This window comes from Eulemur rufifrons, chromosome 16, assembly GCF_041146395.1.
Source record: "Eulemur rufifrons isolate Redbay chromosome 16, OSU_ERuf_1, whole genome shotgun sequence".
Lineage (NCBI taxonomy): Eukaryota > Metazoa > Chordata > Mammalia > Primates > Lemuridae > Eulemur > Eulemur rufifrons.
Window position 1 is genome coordinate 94,276,600 of NC_090998.1, and position 18,493 is coordinate 94,295,092.

The 18,493-nt window shown below is 46.5% G+C and overlaps 1 protein-coding gene across 3 annotated transcripts in view; it reads left to right on the forward strand.

Moving 5' to 3' along the window:
- TBC1D22A (TBC1 domain family member 22A) overlaps positions 1–18,493 on the forward strand; it is a 335,347-nt gene that overhangs the window by 178,609 nt on the left and 138,245 nt on the right. For all 3 annotated transcript variants that reach the window (XM_069489542.1, XM_069489544.1, XM_069489545.1), the window contains one exon: positions 2,365–2,474. In XM_069489542.1, coding sequence (XP_069345643.1) covers positions 2,365–2,474 — 110 coding nt within the window. The remainder of the gene's footprint in view (positions 1–2,364; positions 2,475–18,493) is intronic.

Below are 18,493 nucleotides of genomic sequence, written 5' to 3' on the forward strand. Positions count from 1 at the left end.
GCAGGGCCAGTGGGTGGACAGGGCTGCCAGGAGAGTGCCACCGTCAAGGTGAGCTAAGGCTGAGCGGAGGTCAGGGCAAGTGACCACCTATGGCTGCCTTCCAGGGCCCGGGTTGTGACGACACTGGGCGGAGGGAGTGAGGGTCCCGGGTGTGTCCGGGACGCTGTGGGTGCTGGCGCCCTTCACAAATCTGTGTCCTAGGAGTAACTGACCCGCTTTCTGATGGCCCTCCCCACCTTCGTGCCGCCTGGTGACTCTTTGGCACTTAAACATTGATGGTTTCAATTTTTAAGGTCATTTGCTTTCTCCATTAATGCATGAGCCTCCTGAGGGCATCGACTGTCCCTTACTCTGTGCCCAGTGCTTGGAGTGTGGGGACAGAGCTCCCACACGGGGCACCTGCCACCTGCCCTGCACGTCACCCCTCGGTGGAGGCAGCCTGAGTTCCGCCAGCCGAGGAATGAAGAAACCCTGTGTGGCCCATCCCGACGGCAGGGTGTTATTCGGCTGTAAAAGGAGTGAAGCACGGACACGTGCTCCCTCGAGGATGAACCTTGAAAACACGCTGAGTGACAGGGCCAGCCACAGATGGCCCCGTGGTGCGCGGAACAGGCGAATCCACCAAGACAGAAAGCAGCTGGGCAGTTGCCGCAGGCTGGGTGGAGAGGAGATAACGCGGAGTGATTGCTATGGACACAAGGTTTCTTTCGGGGTGATGAAAATGTTCTGGAATTAGATGGTGATGATAATTGCACAGCTCTGTGAATATACTATTATAAAAACCCATGAATTGTATACTTTAAAGAGTGAATTTAATGGCATATGGATTGTTTTCTCAATTAAAGAAAACCCAAAACCCAACCAATAGCTGTTGAGTGAATGAGGGAGCGTGTGTGACATGGGGCCGGAGTGCTGGTTTTGTTTGCTCGCCCTTACATCCCCCCATCCCAGAGATGAGCGAGGAGTGACCTGGTCAGAATCTGTAGTTGTTGGTCTACGCGGCCGCCAGGCTCTGCCGTGTTGGACGCGGGTCTGGGGCCGTCGCCTTGTCTAGATTCCAGCTGGCCTGGCCGGCTGCTGCCCGAGGGGTCTTGACGTGGAGACGTTCTTGCCTTCTGCCTTTCTGGTTTCTGTGGTCAACCAAGAACGTGGGAACAGTGTGTTTGTCTCAACTTTTCCCACTCACGTGCCTTAGTGTGCGTTAGGAATTGTGTGGGGCTGCAACCGAGGACCGACTGGGATCAGATTAGATCTTTGTGGAACATGAATGTGAGCTGTGCCCTGAGTGTTTGTGGGGAGCAGTTAAGGACCTGGCTCTGGGACCAGGTGGTGGGGCCACGTCACACCCCTCCCTGCTTAATGCTACTTGGAAGGCCATGGCCATTGTTTCTCAGCACCCACTGTCCTCAGGGCTAAGTGGGGATAAAGGTGGAGTCGTGCCGGAGAGTAAATGAGCAAGCACATTTAAAGCACGTGGAGGAGTGCCTGGCATACAGGAAGCACTCAATGAATGCTAGCAGTTATTAGGGTTGTTATAATGTGATTTTTACCTGCTTAAAACTTTCTAAATATATTCTGGGCTGAAATGTTTCTTTCCTTTAAGACCATTTTCCTTGTAAATATTCCAGGTACATTTGCAAATAAAAGTAAAAAAATTAAGAACTAGGATACATAATTTTTAAAACATTTATGAGTGTTTTGCTGGATGATAGCAATTTTCATAAGGATCTAAAATTAGTTTGTTCAAATATCTGATAAGCCATTTCAATTAGACATCTGTTTTGCATTTTAAAAACTTTTAAGTTATGTTTTCTCATTAGGTTTTTTATACTTTAAGAAGGAAATTATTTAGAGCACCATTGTCTATTATTTCTTTGCGGCACATCTGTGTTACTACTTTCTGGGGTATTTGATCACAGCAGAGAAGTATTTACCCAGTGTAGTTTTGGAAACTCTAACTTTGGAAACAGGTTTTTAGAGGAATTATTGCCAAATGAATATGTACATATAATAGAAGCAGAGTTTTTAAAATCTTATGAAAAACTTTTGGATCTCTATTAGGAATAAGTAATATAGTCTAGGTTCTATCTTATTAGGATATGAAATGCCTGAGAAGCTATAATTTACAATATATTAATTATGTTAATTAATTGGAGAGGATTCAGAATATTAATTTTCTGCAACTAATTAGTTATTAAAATTGAGAACCATTAAGTGATGAGGTGAAGACTGCACGAGTCGTTAGTGAGAGTGACGGAAACCAGGGTGTGGGAGCGCTTGACCCCGCGTGCAGCTCTCCCCGCGCGGGCGTTCACTTCGCGTGGTTAAGTGCTCCTTGTCTTTTCCATGCTCGGCGCCACGCAGAAGCGGAGGACGTGGACGCCGTGGACGTCTCCAGTGTGCCCGCAGACGTGCTGCGCAACATCGAGGCCGACACCTACTGGTGCATGAGCAAGCTGCTGGACGGCATTCAGGTGAGCGCCGGCGTGCGTTCCCAGAGACGCACGTCCAAACCCGAGTCTGCATGCCGGACGGGACGCTGGGCTGGGCGCCACAGGCTGCTCTCGGATGTCAGCACGGCTGTGACTCCCTCCTAAAGCCTCAATTCCTATATCTGGAATAGGACAGAGTCCCCAGGGCTGATGAGGAATGAGAAGTGGGGTGTGTGGCCCTCATTCTATCGAGGGACGGCCGTGGTGTCCTGCTGAGGGTTCCAGCAGGGAGGCGAGGTGGCCGCGGTGTCCTGCTGAGGGTTCCTGCAGGGAGGCGAGGTGCGGAGTCTGATCCCCAGGGATGCTGATCTTCCCGACCCGCTGCCTGCAGACCCCAGGCAGCAGCAGCAGGTGCAGGCAGGGGCTGACTATTCAGAGGGCTCTTCCCTTAAAGGGCCTCAGATTTGGGGCCACAGCTTCTGGTCTGTAACACCGGGCTGTGAGCAGCCCTCGTGCCTGTGGCCTTGGTGGCCAGGCTCCGAGTGCTTGGGGCACTGCAGGAAACACAGGTGAGTGGGAGTCCCACGCATGATGGGGCTCTGCTGGTCACTGCATCAGCTATGGTCCATGGCTGAGATTTTCCCAGAAGAGCCACAGTTGCCGTGACGGGGCTGATCTTGTGGAAAAGGTGCGGGGGAGGAAACCCCACGGTGCCTGGGAAGGGCCTGGGGTCAGGGGAGTGAGGAGTGAGGACTGGAGCCTGCTGGTGTCGCGGAGAAGTGGCTGAGGTAGGTGGGTGGGCTCCCAAGTGGGGTGTGAAACATTTAGGTTTATTTTGTGTTAGCACAGCCTTCCTGGACACCTGCTTTGGGCCAGGTGCTGCCTTCTGCACCCAGGAGCTAGTTAGCGGTAAGTAAAGCGTGAGGCCTGCCCAGAGGAGCTCACCGGGATGGAGGGTGGACGGTCAAGTGCGGTGCAAGGACAGGAAGCACATACCCCCAGGACCCGAATGTGGGAGAGAGGAGACTTCAGTTTTGCTGAGGGAACGGGACTCGTCAGACAGAGGGGAAAATCCTAGAGCAGGGTTTGGGGCATAGAGGTTTTCTGAGGGACCAAACTTGCAGGGTTCGTCCTGGGTCCTCTCATGGGGGTGGCCCCAGCAAAGAGGGCTGGGGCCATCCAGGAGGGTCACGTGTTCTGCCAGCACCCCCTTCATCCCAGCTGAAGCAGGGCCCTTCATCTGAGATAGGAGATGTGACTGTGCCTCGCTTGTCACCTGCATTTCCTGTCTGGGCAATGGCTTTACTGGGCCATTGTCACAGCAGTTGTTCCCGCTGCCACTAACTAAAGAGGTACTTGATTTGACATGGTCAAAATGAGGTGCACATAAGATGGAGTCTAAGGTTTGCACTCTGTGGTGTAATTTGAATATATTGGCTAAAGTGGTTCTATCGAGGAGAACTGTGTGGGTTCACGTCAGTGTGATAACTCAGAAACTGACAGAGAGAGAGTGGAAGCCCTGAGTGTAATTGAAGAGTGGAAACCTCGTATCTGTCAGCTGATCCAGGTTTCCTGTGACTTATTTTGTTGCTAGCAGAGAAAAATGTGCCCGCTGGAGACATCCTTTGGCCCGTGCATCAATTCATCATTTCCCCTACTTTGCTAATATTTTCATTTGTTTTATTCTTTCTCCCAGACCTTAAGGCTTTTTCCCCTCTTAGAAAAGAGATTGAATCATAATGTAAATCTTTATAAATTTCAGATGTCACTTCTCTGATTGTGAGTGATGGAACTTGTGCCATTTAAGTACAAGATTATCTGACTTCTATTTGTAAATAAAATCAGCTGTACAATGAAATCGATGCTGGCTTTTCATTTCTCACCTGAGATTTGTGGTCTGATGAAATGGTTTATTGACAGGGCAGACGAGAGGAGGGCTGTGCTGTTCTGGCGCACGTGTTCACATGGTGTCGCCGTCCAGCGTAGCGTCCGTCTTCCTCTCACGGAGTTGCGGCGACCCTCGTGGGAGCACGGTTGGGGGCAATCAGTTCCCACCGCCCGCTGTAACTCCCGGAGATGAGGCCACCGTAGCAGAGCTCCTCTGGGCGCTGTTTAGGGCACGCAAGTGGAGATAAACATGAGGATGGGAACTGATTTAAAACCAAGCCAACAAGTGGCCCTGACTGTTTCTCCTGTGGCCCTGGCTGCTTCTGCCTCTTAGCTCACATCCCCACTCCCGGTCTCACCTTCCTCTTCTCCATTCTTCTTGGAACCGCTAGAACCGCCTTCCTTGGCACCCTTTTCATCACATCATTGCCCTGATTTATAACCCGTGGAAAAACTCTCCTTAGGTTTTGTTAAATGGAAACTCTCAGCCTGGCCTTTTCCAGTTGTGCTGGCATTTTATTAAGGTCAAGTTTGTTTATCAGGCCACACCTTTGCCAAAGAGACTTCAGTGGAGTCACTGAACCAAAACTATGTACCAGGGGCTCTTCCTCATGAGGGGTGAGAACTCCTGCAGGACTTCTTGGGCCCACAGTTTTTGTGATGGGTAGGTAGTCGCAGGGGGACGAAGATGAGGAACTAAGGGCATCTCCCAAGGGCTGGTGCTTGCTGACATTGGCTGCCTCACAACGGATTGGAGTTCCACCCCTGCACACGAGGCTGATGTCGAGAGACCAAGCCACTTTCCCAAGATCACACGGCTTGTGTTGGAGGCCACCTTTGGACCCCACAGCCTGGGCTGTTCTGCTTCACGACCTCTCCTACCCGAAATATGCAGGGGTGAGTTTTAGAAGGCAGAAATCACATCCATCCGTTTTCCTCACCCTTGGATATCCTGGAAAGTAGTAGCTATGTTTTTGGTTCATCTTGGAGCCTCAGTGTGAGATTCTATATTCTACTAGGTTTTGGTAATTACTTGATTAACTTCATCTATTTGGCCAGAGTGCTGAAAGCACCTACCTCTACAGGTGCTGGGTGCCAGGCAGAGGACTTTGGGGCGTGTGAATCAGCATCACCCTGCCGTCCCCAAGGGGCTCAGAGCCTGGTGGGAAGGGGGGAGGACAGCTGATGGAGATGGGGACAGAGGGCTGGGAGAGGAGCTTTGGCCAGTAAGATGGCAAGCGAGGGACGAGAACAAACTGCTCCCCTCCCAACAATGTCTGGAAACGCTGGGCAATATTGAACAAAAATTGTTTAAAATGCATCACTGGACTCTTTAACCACAAAGTCCTCCAGAAGTGAAGAGTCACGACTCCACTGGCTGATGCTCGTGACTTTGAAGGGATTATCAGACCAGGATGTAGCTAAGAGTTGAGGTTTTACTGTGCTGGCAAGGTATAAAGATAAGATAAAAGCTGGTCCTGCTTAGGGAAATCCAGGTGCTGTCCAGAAAGAAAGATAAAATAGTTCCATGCTGGACATGCCCAGACGTTTTCATCTTAGGTTTTTTTTTGTAAAGGGAACAGAGTCTTTCTCTGTAGCCCAGGCTGGAGTGTAATGGTGTGATCATAGCTCACTGCAGCCTTGAACTCCTGGGCTCAAGCGATCCCTCCACCTCAGCCTCCTGAGTAGCTGGGACTAAAGGTGTGTTCCATCATGTTTGGCTAAAATTTTTGTGTTTTGTTGAGACAGGGCCTCGCTATGTTGCCCAGACTGGTCTCGAATTTCTGGCCTCAAGCAATCCTCCTGCCTCAGCCTCCCAAAGTGCTGGGATTATAGGCGTGAGCCACCACACCCAGCTGGGACCTCTTTACATTGTTAAAAATTATTAAAGAACACAAAGAGCTTTTATTTGTGAGCATTAATTCTCTTGATATTTATCATATTAGAAATTGAAATGGAGAAAATTTAGAATTAGTAATGTATTTAAAAATAACAGTGATAAACTCATTATATGCTCTTAAAAGTAACGCATTTTAATGATAAATTAATATTTTCCAAACAAAAATGTTTAGTGAGAAGAAAGGCATTGTTTTACATTTTTGCAAATCTCCTTAATGTCTAACTTAATAGAAGACAGAAGAATTCTCATATATGCGTCTATGTCCAATTTGTTGTGATTTTTGTTTTTTTAATTAAAGTGTGTGAAGAACATCCAGCCTCACACGGATATGTAGTTGGAATAGGGAGTATTTTAATATCCTCTTTAGATATTTGTGGATTCTTTCTTCTTTAATATTCTATGCCATGACTCAACAAATAGTAGTTTCTTAAAGGTTAGTTGCAGTGTGAAATCCGAAATCACATCATTGAGCATTTTGTATTCACTTACATTAAAATCTATTGGCCTGTCTGGCACTTAGAATGGATCTTTTACCCATACATTGGGTCTATAACATTGCATATTGGTGATTTAGAAAATATCAGATGCCTGAGGTATGCAGATCTTCTAAATGTTGAAATGTTTCATTGTATGATGTCAAAACATCACGTCCGTTAGTATTACCACCATCTCATAAGAAGAAGTGTTCAGGCTCAGAGTGATAGATAAAAAAGTCTTCCAAAATTCAGATTTTGACTTAAAAGCTCAAATATTATCATTGGTAACAAATACTACCCATTGTTTTCCTTGAAGTGACAGGCTAACTTTATTCATAGTTAAGAAACTGTCTGCCAGAGACCCAGGTTGGAATAACCAGTTTGTCTGTTCCACATTCTTTCAAGTAAAAGTGATGTTTTCAAGAAAGAATGTGGAAAAGATGTTTACTCAAGGGTCAAGACTGAACACAATAATGAAATTAGTGACTTTTCCTACTTCATCAAGGGCATCCTTAAGTGAACCTGCCTTTTGTTTTTTAAACTATGAGCATTGCCTTGGGAATGCAGTGACAGCTGGCACGGTTTGGTGGCCCTGCCATGGTTCCTGCGAGTGTGTCCACGTTTTCACTCACCATTGCTGGTGTGCCATCAGCACAAATGTCAGCATGGTGAAAAAGGTAAACATGCCTTAGTATTACTATGAAAGGAGTTTCAATCTCACAGGCCCCTTGAAAGGGCCTCAGGGACCCCCAACAATTGGCTGACGACCCTGGAGACTTTTTGCCCAGCGGGATGCTCTCATGACACAGGCCTGTGGTATTCTCATGGGAAAAGCCCCCTGAAGATGAGCTCACGATAGAAAAAGTACAAAACAAGCAGAGAAAGAGAACGCCAAGAGTAAACATCCACTGGCCCCATAATTGGGAGGATTTGGACCCAGAGACTTGAGATACTACAACAGTGATTTGAAAGGAACTGTAAAATGTGTAGGTTTAAGGTGATTAAGGATAAAGGAAAAGTTTAAAATCCAGTTAAAGCTCTGAAGACAGAACTCACAGATTTTGAAAAGAACCAAGCGGAACTTCTAGCAGTCAAAAGTATAGTAATTGAAATGTAAAACTCATTAAACAGAGCAGAGGAGAGAATTAGTTAAAATAGACTGTAGTTCTGAGAAAATTACTGAGTAGACAGCACAGAGATACTGAAAATACGACAGAGATTAAGACATGAAAGAGAGAATGAAAAAAACAGACCAAGAAAGAGAAAACATACTGGAGCAAAGCCAGTATTGGTAAAGATTATAGCTGGGAATTTCCTAGCATCAATGAAAGACATTGTTACTTATATTCAATAAACAAGTCTCAGGAAAGAGGAATTAAAATCACATGGAGAACCCTGAGCATGAAGCTGCTGAAGTGGAAGAGGAAATCTCACGGGAGGGAAGGCCGGGAGGACGTGCAGTAATGTGTCCGGTGTTCCAAAGAACAATCACTGTCAGTCCAGACTGGATTTAAAAACACAATCCAGCTATATGCTAGCACTCCCTAAAACATAAGGATAAAGATAGGTAGAAAGGAAAGAGTTGGGAGAAATGCCACAGATGAGCATTAACCAAGATAATACCTCTGTAGCTATGTAGCTCTTACATAGCTATGTAGTGTTAAATAGTCATGTAGCTCTTAGATGAGATAGATTTTAAGGCAAAAACTATTACTAGGGATAAAGTATCACTGCCTAGTGATAAGTGGATAAATTTACCAGGGAAGATTTAATGCTGAGTATATGATCTTGACAACATATTTATGTACATGTAATAATACATAAGTATAATGGGACAGAGAGGGAGAAGGAGAAGCAGAAGTATGGCAGAATTACCAGAAGACATTGCTGATGCCAGGCACTGTTCTAAGTGCTTGATTGTATTACTAGTTCCTTTTCCCCCACAACAGCCTGTAAGCTACTTCCCATTTGTGGCCAGTAAGTTGCAGTGTTGGGACTTAGACCCACACAGTCTAGCTCCAGCTTTCTTCCCCTCAGTAATAAGTAGGTCAAGCAGGCAAGAATTGGTAAGATTTGGGGGCATCTGTAGCACACAGTTAGTAAGTCTGGGCTAGTGGACATGTCTAGAAGCCCATATCCAGCATGTAGAGAAGATTCGTTCTTTTCCAGCACCCATGGGACCTTCAGGAATGTTTCTAAGAACCACGTGCATATCAGCAGTTGCTGTACAGACCAAGGTCTGAGTAGGAGACTAGCAGATTTAGAAGAGCATTCTAGACTAAGCTGAGGTTCTGTGGGTTGGAGTCACCCAGACCGATTGGGGAATACGAGTGGGGGCTGGAGCTTGAGGGTGGGAAGCTGGGTTGCCATTCGGCTGCTCTAGAAAGGTCTGTCACTGTGGCCCTCCCCAGATACTCTGGCCTGGTCACTCATTTCTGATGGATTGATGCCCTCCCCACTAGATGTTTGCTTAAGAGACATTATTTTTATTCGGGGGCTTTGGTGTTGGGAGCAAAGGCAAAGCAGCTTCATTTCCAGGTGCGATGGTCTCCTGGGAGATGCTTTGTTCACAGAGTAGTGCCCGGGGAGCCACCGCTGCCTCCTGTGAATGATGAAGCAAGGTCATCGGGCCGCCCTCAGGGACGTCTGACCCAGCAGAGGGATGTGGGCTGTATGTGGGCCACGGAGGGGAGTCACCCAGGGCACAAACGAGAGCCTGAACTAGGTGGCGGTGGGAAAGGCATGGCGGGTCGGGTGCAGGACTGAGCGCCAAGGCAGACACTGTGGGCCTCCGTGGGGTGGGGTTGGGGTGGGATCCCATGCTGCCCCTTAGGGTTGCCAGGAAATGTCTGGGGTGCTTTTTGGTCATTGCCATAACTGGGGGATGCCACTGGCATTTAGCTGGCAGGGAGCAGGGGTGCTAAATAGCCAGCGATGCATGGACAGTTCTGCCTCGGGAAGAATCTTAATAGCACCCCATTAAGAAACACTATATAGAAAGAATGCTGGGCTTGTAGTCAGCAGATCGGGGCTAGACTTTTCCACCTATGTGACGCTGTTGGTGATTCCAACTGGATGGTTTTATCTTGAGAGGTAAATGAGGTTGTGAGGAAAGTACTGTATTTTGTGGTGAAACGCCGTGGCAGAGCACGTGGTCAGAGGTTTCCACAGCGCAGGAGGGAGCCCAGGCTGGCTGGGGGCAAACGGGGGCAGGGTGGAGGTGGGGGTCGGGGGCAGGGCATTGCCACCAAAGCAGGGCAGCACGAAGTGAGGCGTCATGACCTTAAGCTCCCGTGTGTACCATGGGCAGCCTCAATGTTAAATAATCCTCAGTGCTGGGGACAGAATTTCCGGGTTCCCTCCAGCTGTGTGGTAGCGTTGATTGTAATTACTTTCCCATATTCAGGTAAGTTTAATTTGGAGGGATGACTCCTTTCATTTTATTCCTCCTTTTTCATTTTCTTTCACGGTTGGTCTTTGCCCGTTTTCCTGAGTCTCCCTCCATGTGTCTCGTTCTCCGGGTGGTGTGAGCTGGACGAGCCCAGGTTGTGTGGGGTTCCCGGGGCACCGCTGCCTGGAACGCCTGGAACGGGGGCTGGAGGCCCTCCCTGGCTTTCCCACCCAGCCGGCAGGGCACCTTGGCACGCGGGTCCCAGAACTCGGGCAGTTTTTCTCCACCAAGTCCACAGTGAGGGTTTGTTGAGACAAAAGAACTCCGCTGTGGATGCTGATCTGCCCTGTTGGCTTTTGATTATCCCAGGTCCCGTGAGTGCCTCTGGATTTCTCCTTCATTCACTGTCCTTCGTGTGAGAACTTGTGCGCACTATAAATCCTGCCTTCCATCAAAGCAACCTCGATGGTACCGCGCAAGTTCTAGGCCAGATGCATGTGCGTTCTTGCTCGTTCGGGCAGGTCGCCTTTAATGGTCTTGCTGGAGCACGTGCACCCTTCCCTGGGGTCCCTGAGCTTCAGGTCTGGGGGGACAGTGCAGAGGTCCACCTGTCTGGTGGCCGCCCAAGTTCCCCCAACAAAACACCTTTCCCGGACAGACTGGACTTTCGGCCTCGTCCTTTGGTTTCTCGGCTCCTTCGGCATTTGGAGGCTACTTTGTATATATGGCCGTGTCACAGAATAGCAAGTTATTTAGTTTTAAAAAATAATTTGGTGCACTCTTATTTCTTTCAGTGATTTCATGGATTGGGTCTTTTTAATGCTATTTGGTATCAGGAGTGACATTTTGCGGATGGCTTTTGGTATAGATCACAGGAATACATCTGAGCCAATCCCAGCTTATTGAATATTTTTTTTTTTTTTTTTTTTTTTGAGACAGAGTCTCACTCTGTTGCCCAGGCTAGAGTGAGTGCCGTGGCGTCAGCCTAGCTCACAGCAACCTCAAACTCCTGAGCTCAAGGGATCCTCCTGTCTCAGCCTCCCGAGTAGTTGGGACTACAGGCATGCACCACCATGCCCGGCTAATTTTTTCTATATATATTTTTAGCTGTCCATATAATTTCTTTCTATTTTTAGTAGAGATGGGGTCTCACTCTTGCTCAGGCTGGTCTCGAACTCCTGAGCTCAAACGATCCGCCCACCTCAGCCTCCCAGAGTGCTAGGATTACAGGCGTGAGCCACCGCGCCCGGCCTGAATATTTTTTTCAAAAAGATTTCTTCCAAACAGGACGTTGGCTTCAGGGCCTGATTGTAACTGGTGTTGAATGTGTGCTTTCTGGGCAGTGGAAGGTGCTGACCCAGCGCTGCGTCTCAGCCCCCATCTCTCCCTGGGGGTGTAAAGTCGGTGCCCAGTTAGAAGTTCCAGGCTGGATGAGGCCTTCTTAGGCTTTTAGGGGATTATTCTTGTGCTTCTGCCAGTCTTTTCATTTCACTAACAGTGCCAATGCCAAGGTTGTCGGTTAGCTATTACTTCTTGAATTGTAGCTTCCATATTTGCCTACCCTGAAGTCATACTATTACTCCTAGATTCATTACTTAACAGGACAGCTTCTTTGAGTAGAAAAGAACCATTGCCTTTTATAATTAGCCATTTACATTTCCTTTCCTTAGGGAAGAATTATTCAATTCTAAGAACTGGTTGGTGGCACGGAAGTGATAGGAATATTGGGCAACGTGACTAAATTATCCTGGAACTTGTCAGAGAAAAGGCCAGAATTGTGGTGATAGCATGACTCATTCAGAGAAAGGCCAGAAAACTACCAGGCCTGTGCCCGGGGGCTGGAGTGGACTCTGTCTTGGGGCGTCCCCCAAGTCCCTCAAGTGCATCAGCCATCCAGGTTAATGTCAGGGAGGCAAAAAGGGACAGGTGAGGAGCCTGAGCAGAGCCCTTGGAGAAGGGTGGGTTCTTACAGTTCATGCTGCAAAAAGAACAGCCAAGGGCAAATTCAGAGGGGCGGCTCAGGAACCTCTGCAAGAAGCTTAGACGGCTAGAACGTGGGGTGGCCTGAGTCCCGGGGGTGTTATCTGCCAGCTAAGCTGGCAGGAAAGAGGAGAGCAAGGAAGGGGCTGGTGTGGTGCCTGGGAAGGCAGCAGCAAGAAAGCCGACTTCCACCGAGCCCGGCTTCAGAGCTTGCTGTGCGTGTCAGGAAGAACCTTCTCCTGGGAAGAGCAGAGGAGCCCTCACCTGGAGGGAGCCCCTGGGGTGGGAGAATGTGTGGGTGAAGCACCTGCCGTTTAGGAATGTGAAATACTTACCTGCCTCAAACAGCGGATGAATCGTGCTCTGTGAAGAATCCTAGAGATGTGATTTTAGATCCCCAGTCAATAAAATTGAGGATTCTTAACAACATTTTAGAAAGGTTTATTAAACAGATGAGAATGTGTTAGTTACTGGGCTGCAACAGAAGATTCATTAAGAATGAGTCATTGAGCAGCAAGCAATTTAAAAATGAAAATTAAAAAAAAATCAATTTACAGTAGCATTGGAAAACATAAAAATCCATGTTGTTGCCTGAATGAATAGTTCATTCCTTTTAATTACCAAGTAGTACTCCACTGTATGAATGTGTTGCAGTTTGCTTCTCCATCCTGCTGTTGGTGGAAACCACGCTGTTTCCCGTCCTGGGCCATCATGAATAAAGTTCTGTGAACATTTGTGCACACATCTTCTTGTTGACGTGTGTTTCATTTCTCTTGGGTCAATACCTAGGAGTGGACGAGCTGGGTCATAATGCAAGAGGATGTGTGATTTTTATAAGTAAGAGCCAGATCTTTTCCCAAAAGTGGTTGTAGCATTTTGTACACTCGTTAGCCACGTAAGAAAGTTCTGGCTGTTTTGCGTCAGAATGCAGTTTCACCAGCAGTGCATTTCCCTCATGGTCTTCATCCGTGCCGGATAACAATCCTTTGTCAAGGTCTACACTCTGAGAATATTTCTTCCTGGTCTGTGGTTGTCGGTTCATTTATGTCTTTAACAGTGTCTTCTGATCAGCACAAAAGTTTAATTTTGATGAAATCTAATTTATAGTTTTCTTCTTTTGTGATAATGGTTTTCTGTTTCTTGACTAAAAATCCTTTGCCTACCCCCAAAATCCTCCTAGGCTTTTCTTCAAGATGCTTTACATTTAGTTTTAAGTCTGTAACCTAGCTTGACTGAATTCCTGTGTGTGGTGTGAGGAAGGTGGGGGTTCATCTTTTCCCTGTAGACACCCTAGTGACCACGCCACCGTTCGTTGAAGACAGCTTTCTTTCACTTCTCTGTCAGGTAGCTTCAGCTCTTTTGCCTAAAATTAAACGATTGTGCAAGTGGGTGTCTGTTTCTGGGCACCTGTTCTGTTCCTTTGATTATTAATGGGTCTTCATCCAGTTCCCACTGTCCTAGTCACCGTGGCTTTTCATGGAGCCAAGCAGGATCAGTGCTCCAACCTTATTCTTTTAAAAAATTATCTTGCGTATTTTTAGTATCTTTGCATTTTTATGTAAAGTTTGTCTATTGCTTGCTATTCTCCACAGAAAAGCCTGCTGAGATCTTGAATGATCTCTTTATGACTGTGTCAGTTTCCCTTGAATGGACAATAATAACAGATATTGAGTCTTCTCATCCATTATCATGGTATATTTCCTAATTTATTTAGAACTTCTTTAATTTATCCTCACAAACATTTTGTAGTTTTCAGTGTTTGCGTTTTGCTCATATTTTGTTAAATTTATTTCTAAATATTTTTTGGGTTTTTTTGGTGCCACTTTAAAGGGTATAACTTTGCTAGTAAATTTTTTTTCTTTTATTTTATTTGTATACTGGTGTATACAAATACAAGTGATTTTTGCGAACTCACATAGTTTTCCAGGTGTTAATGCTGCATAACAAATTACTTCAAAACTTCCTGACCTAAAAGAAAGCCAGCCGTGTTCTTGTGCTCGTAGATGCTGTGTGTCGGGATTTCAGTCAGGGTACAGCACGGACTGGTTGTTTATGCAGCACATGTCTGGAGCCTCCGGTGGGAGACTTAGAGGCTGGACAGAAACTGATGCCTGGGGGCAGGGATCACCGAGTCTAGAGTCTCCTTTACTCAAGTGTCTAGTGCCTGGGCCAGGATGACTCCACGAAGAGGACTTTAAATTGCAGTGCTCTCTCTGGGCCTCTCTGTGTGGCTTAGTGTCCTCCTAGCATGGTGGCCATAGCGTGGTCAGACTCTCACATGATGGTTCATGGTTCCCTGTGAAATGCTTCCCACAGACAAGGTGCAAGTTGCATTTTTCATGACTGAGCCTCGAAAGTCACATGCTATTAATATACCCATCTGTGACTTGGAAGTCACGTACACTGCACTTTCTCAGTTGAAGAAGTCACAGCCTATTCAGATGCAAAGAGAAGGAAATCAGACTCTGTCTTGATGCAGGAGTGGCACAGTCATATCAGGAAGGAGCACGCAGAGCAGGAGAGAATGTTGCGGCCACTTTTGGAAATTGTAACATGCCATACTTTGTTTTTGGTAATCTTGCTAAAGTCAAGTATTACTTCTGGGACCTTTTTGGTGGATGATTTAGGATTTTCTGTGTACACAACGATGTCATCTGCAAATAAAGTCTTCCTTCTTTCATTCCAATACAGATGGCTTTTGTAGGCATACCTTGGAGACATGGCATGCTCAGTTCCAGACCACTGCAGTAAAGTGAATATCACCATAAAACTAGTTACACAAATTGTTTGGTTTCCTGTTGCGTATAAAAGTTATGTTTACATTATACTGTAGTCTATTAAGTGTGCAATAGAGTTATGTCTAAAAAATGCCTTTATTAAAAATACTTTATTGTTAAAACATGCTAACAATCATCTGAGCCTTCATCGAGTTGTAATCTTTTTGCCGGTGGAGGGTCTGGCCTTGATGTTGATGGTGCTGGCTGATCAGGGTGGTGGCTGCTGAAGGTTGGGGTGGCTGTGGTGATTTCTTAAAATAAGACAACAGTGAAGTTTGCTGCTTGAGTGACTTCTTTCATGAAAGATTTCTCGGCAGCATTCCACATGCTGTTTGATAGCATTTTACCCAGAGTAGAACTTCTTTTAAAATTGGAGTCAGTCCTCTCAAACCCTTTATCAACTAAGTTTGTGTAATATTCTAAATCCTTTGTTGTCATTTCCACGATGTTCACAGCATCTTCACCAGGAGTAGATCCCATCTCAAGAAACCACTTTTCTTTGCTCAGCCATAAGAAGCAACTCCTTATCCATTCAGATTTTATCATGAGATTGCAGCAATTCAGTCACATCTTCAGACTCCACTTCTAATCCTGAGTCTCTTGCTATTTCCACCACATCTGCAGTTACTTCCAGCACTGGCGTCTTGAACCTCTCAAGGTCATCCATGACGGTTTGAGTCATCTTCCTCCAAACTCCTGTTGACATTGCTATTTTGACCTTCTCCCATGAATCACTAATCTTCTTAGTGGCATCTAGAATGGGGAATCCTTTTCAGAGGCTTTTCCATTTACTTTGCCCAGATCCATCGGAGGAATCACTGTCTATGACCCCTACAGCCTTATGAAACATATTTCTTCAATAATGACTTGAAAGTCGAGATTACTCCTTGATCCGTGGGCTGCAGAATGGATATTGTTAGCAGGCATGAAAGCAACATGTACATCTTATTGTACATCTCTATTAGGGGTCTTGGGTGACCAGGGGCATTGTTAATAAGCAGTAATATTTTGAAAGGAATCTTTTATTCTCTGAGCAGTAGGTCTCAATAGTGGGCTTAAAATATTCAGTAAACCATGCTGTAAACAGATGTGCTGTCATCCAGGCTTTGTTGTTCCATTCATAGAGCACAGGCAGAGGAGATTTAGGTTAATTCTTACAGGCCCTAGAATTTTCAGAATGGCAAATGAGCATTGGCTTCAACTTAAAGTCACCAGCTGCATTGGCCCCTAACAAGAGAGGCAGCCTATTCGTTGAAGCTTTGAGGCCAGGCACTGACTTCTCTCTAGCTATGGAAGTCCTAGATGGCATCTTTTCCCAATAGAAGGCTGTTTCTATGTTGAAAATCTATTTAACATTGCCACCTTCATCAGTTATCTTAGCTAGATCTTCTGGGTAATTTGCTACAGCTTCCACATCAGGACCTTATAGTTTGTTATGGAGGTGGCTTCTTTCTTTTAACCTCATGAACCAACCTCTGCTGGCTTCCAACTTTTCTTCTGCAGCTTCCTCACCTCTCTCAGCCTTCACAGAACTGAAGAGAGTTAGAACCTTGCTCTGGATTAGGGAATGTTGTGGCTGGTTTGATCTTTTACCCAGACCACTAAACTTTTCTCTGTATCAGCAATAATGCTGTTTCACTTTCTCATTATTCATGTATTCACTTGAGTAACACCTTTAATTTCCTTCAAGAACGTTTTATTTGCCTTCACAACTTGGCTAACTGTTGGGTGCAAGAGGCCCAGCTTTCGGCCTGTCTTGGCTTTCAACAATCCTTCCTCACTAAGCTTCAGCATTGCTAGCTTTGGGTTGCTCTGCAACTCTTCCTTCGACTAGAACACATAGCAGCCATTGTGTGGTTATTAATTGGCCTAATTTCAATATTGTTGTGTCTCAGGGAATAGGGAGGCCCAAGGAGAGGGAGGGAGATGGGGGAATGGCCGGTCCGTGGAGCAGTCAGAACACACATTTATAAATCAATTTTCCGTCTTACATGGGCATAGTTTGTCATGCATCAGACCAGTTACAATAGTAGCATCTTAGATCACTGATCACCAATCACCATAACAGGTAAAATAATAAAGTTTGAAATATTTTGAGAATCAACCAAAATTCAACACAGAGACATGACATGTATATACTCATTTAAAGTGTACTTATTGTAGATAGCTGATTCTTGGAGTTTGCTTTCTTATCCTTCTAGTGTGTTTAGTCTATATATATATATTCATGTAATGTTTCCAGTATAATTATTATATGGTTGTGGTTTAGGTTACCATTTATTTTTTATTTCATCTTTTCTTAATTTCACTTTTTTCCTCCTTTCTTTTGGATGATTTGAGTATTTTTTAAATTAGTGGGCTTTGGTTTTTAGAGCAGTTTCAGGTTTCAAGGAGAATTGAGCAGGGAGTTAGACCTTCCACAGGCTCTTTCACCATGCCCTCCTGACCCGGTGTCCCCTGTCACCTGTGTCTCACATTAGTGTGGCACGCTTGTTACGGTTTATGAGCCCATGTCGATAGATTGCTATTGACTAAAGCCCACGGTTTGCATTAGGGTTCCCTGTTTGTGTTGCACATTGTGTGGGTTTTGACAGATGTGGAATGACGTGTGTCCACCAATAAGGCATCGTCCAGCGGAGTCTCCCTGCCCTGAAAACCCCCTGTTCATCCTGCCCTCCACCCTCACCTCTAGCAACCACTGGTCTTTTTACTGTGCCCGTAGTTGTGCCTTTTCCAGAATGTCACTTCGCTGGAGTCATGCAGTGTGCAGCCTTTCCAGACTGGCTTCTTGCGCGCAGGTGGCTTATTTTCGCTTTGACTTACTGGCTGCCTCTCCTCCCCTCCCTTGTTTTGGAGGTGGCTCTGCTACTCACAGGGCGCATCTGCAGTTTGTCACGGACTGCCCTCAAACTCTGTGACACCACTTCACCCTGCTGGTTGGCCCGTGTCTGGGAACAGTGTTTAGCATGTCCCTCCACTTGCCATGTGGCGTGCAGAGGCTCTGGTTCCTGCGGCATGGTGGGTGGGAGCCTGCAGCCTGGAGCTGCTGTTCGTGGCCGATACCAGTTGGAGAGGGTGGGCTCATACTGGTGTGGACGCTGCCGTAGGCTCTTTTAGGTTCGGTAACTCATCTCATACCCACCATGTCTTTGTGATGGGCCCTTCCTCTCTCCATCTTGCAGATGAGAAGACAGCAGTGCAGGGGAATGAGGCTAGCAGGTAGGAAAGCGAGGAGTTAAACAAGGCTCGATATATTTTTACGACGCCTTTTCACTCTGAGCGACTTATGAGAGCAGGCCCGTCCTTGGCCTCGTCCTTCTCTCCCCTTCCCGGAGGCTGTAATGGAGGCTTTGAGGGATCAGTGTAACCGGTGCCTCTAAGCTCGGAGGGACAGCTAGTGTGATAGACGACACAATCAAGATTCGGAATGAGTCCAGCGCCTGGCATGCCAGCCGGGAGCCCATCAAATGAACAGGCTAATAGGAATGAATGGAAAGGCCTACGTTCAGGTTCAAAAAGCCACCCAGGCCAGGTCAGTCAACAGCTTTTTGTGCAGTTGGGGTTGACCACATCGTCACGGGAAGCTCTTGTCATTACTTTCCCTGGATTACGGCAGTTGTCTCGTAACTGATATCCTGTATCCTCGTTGG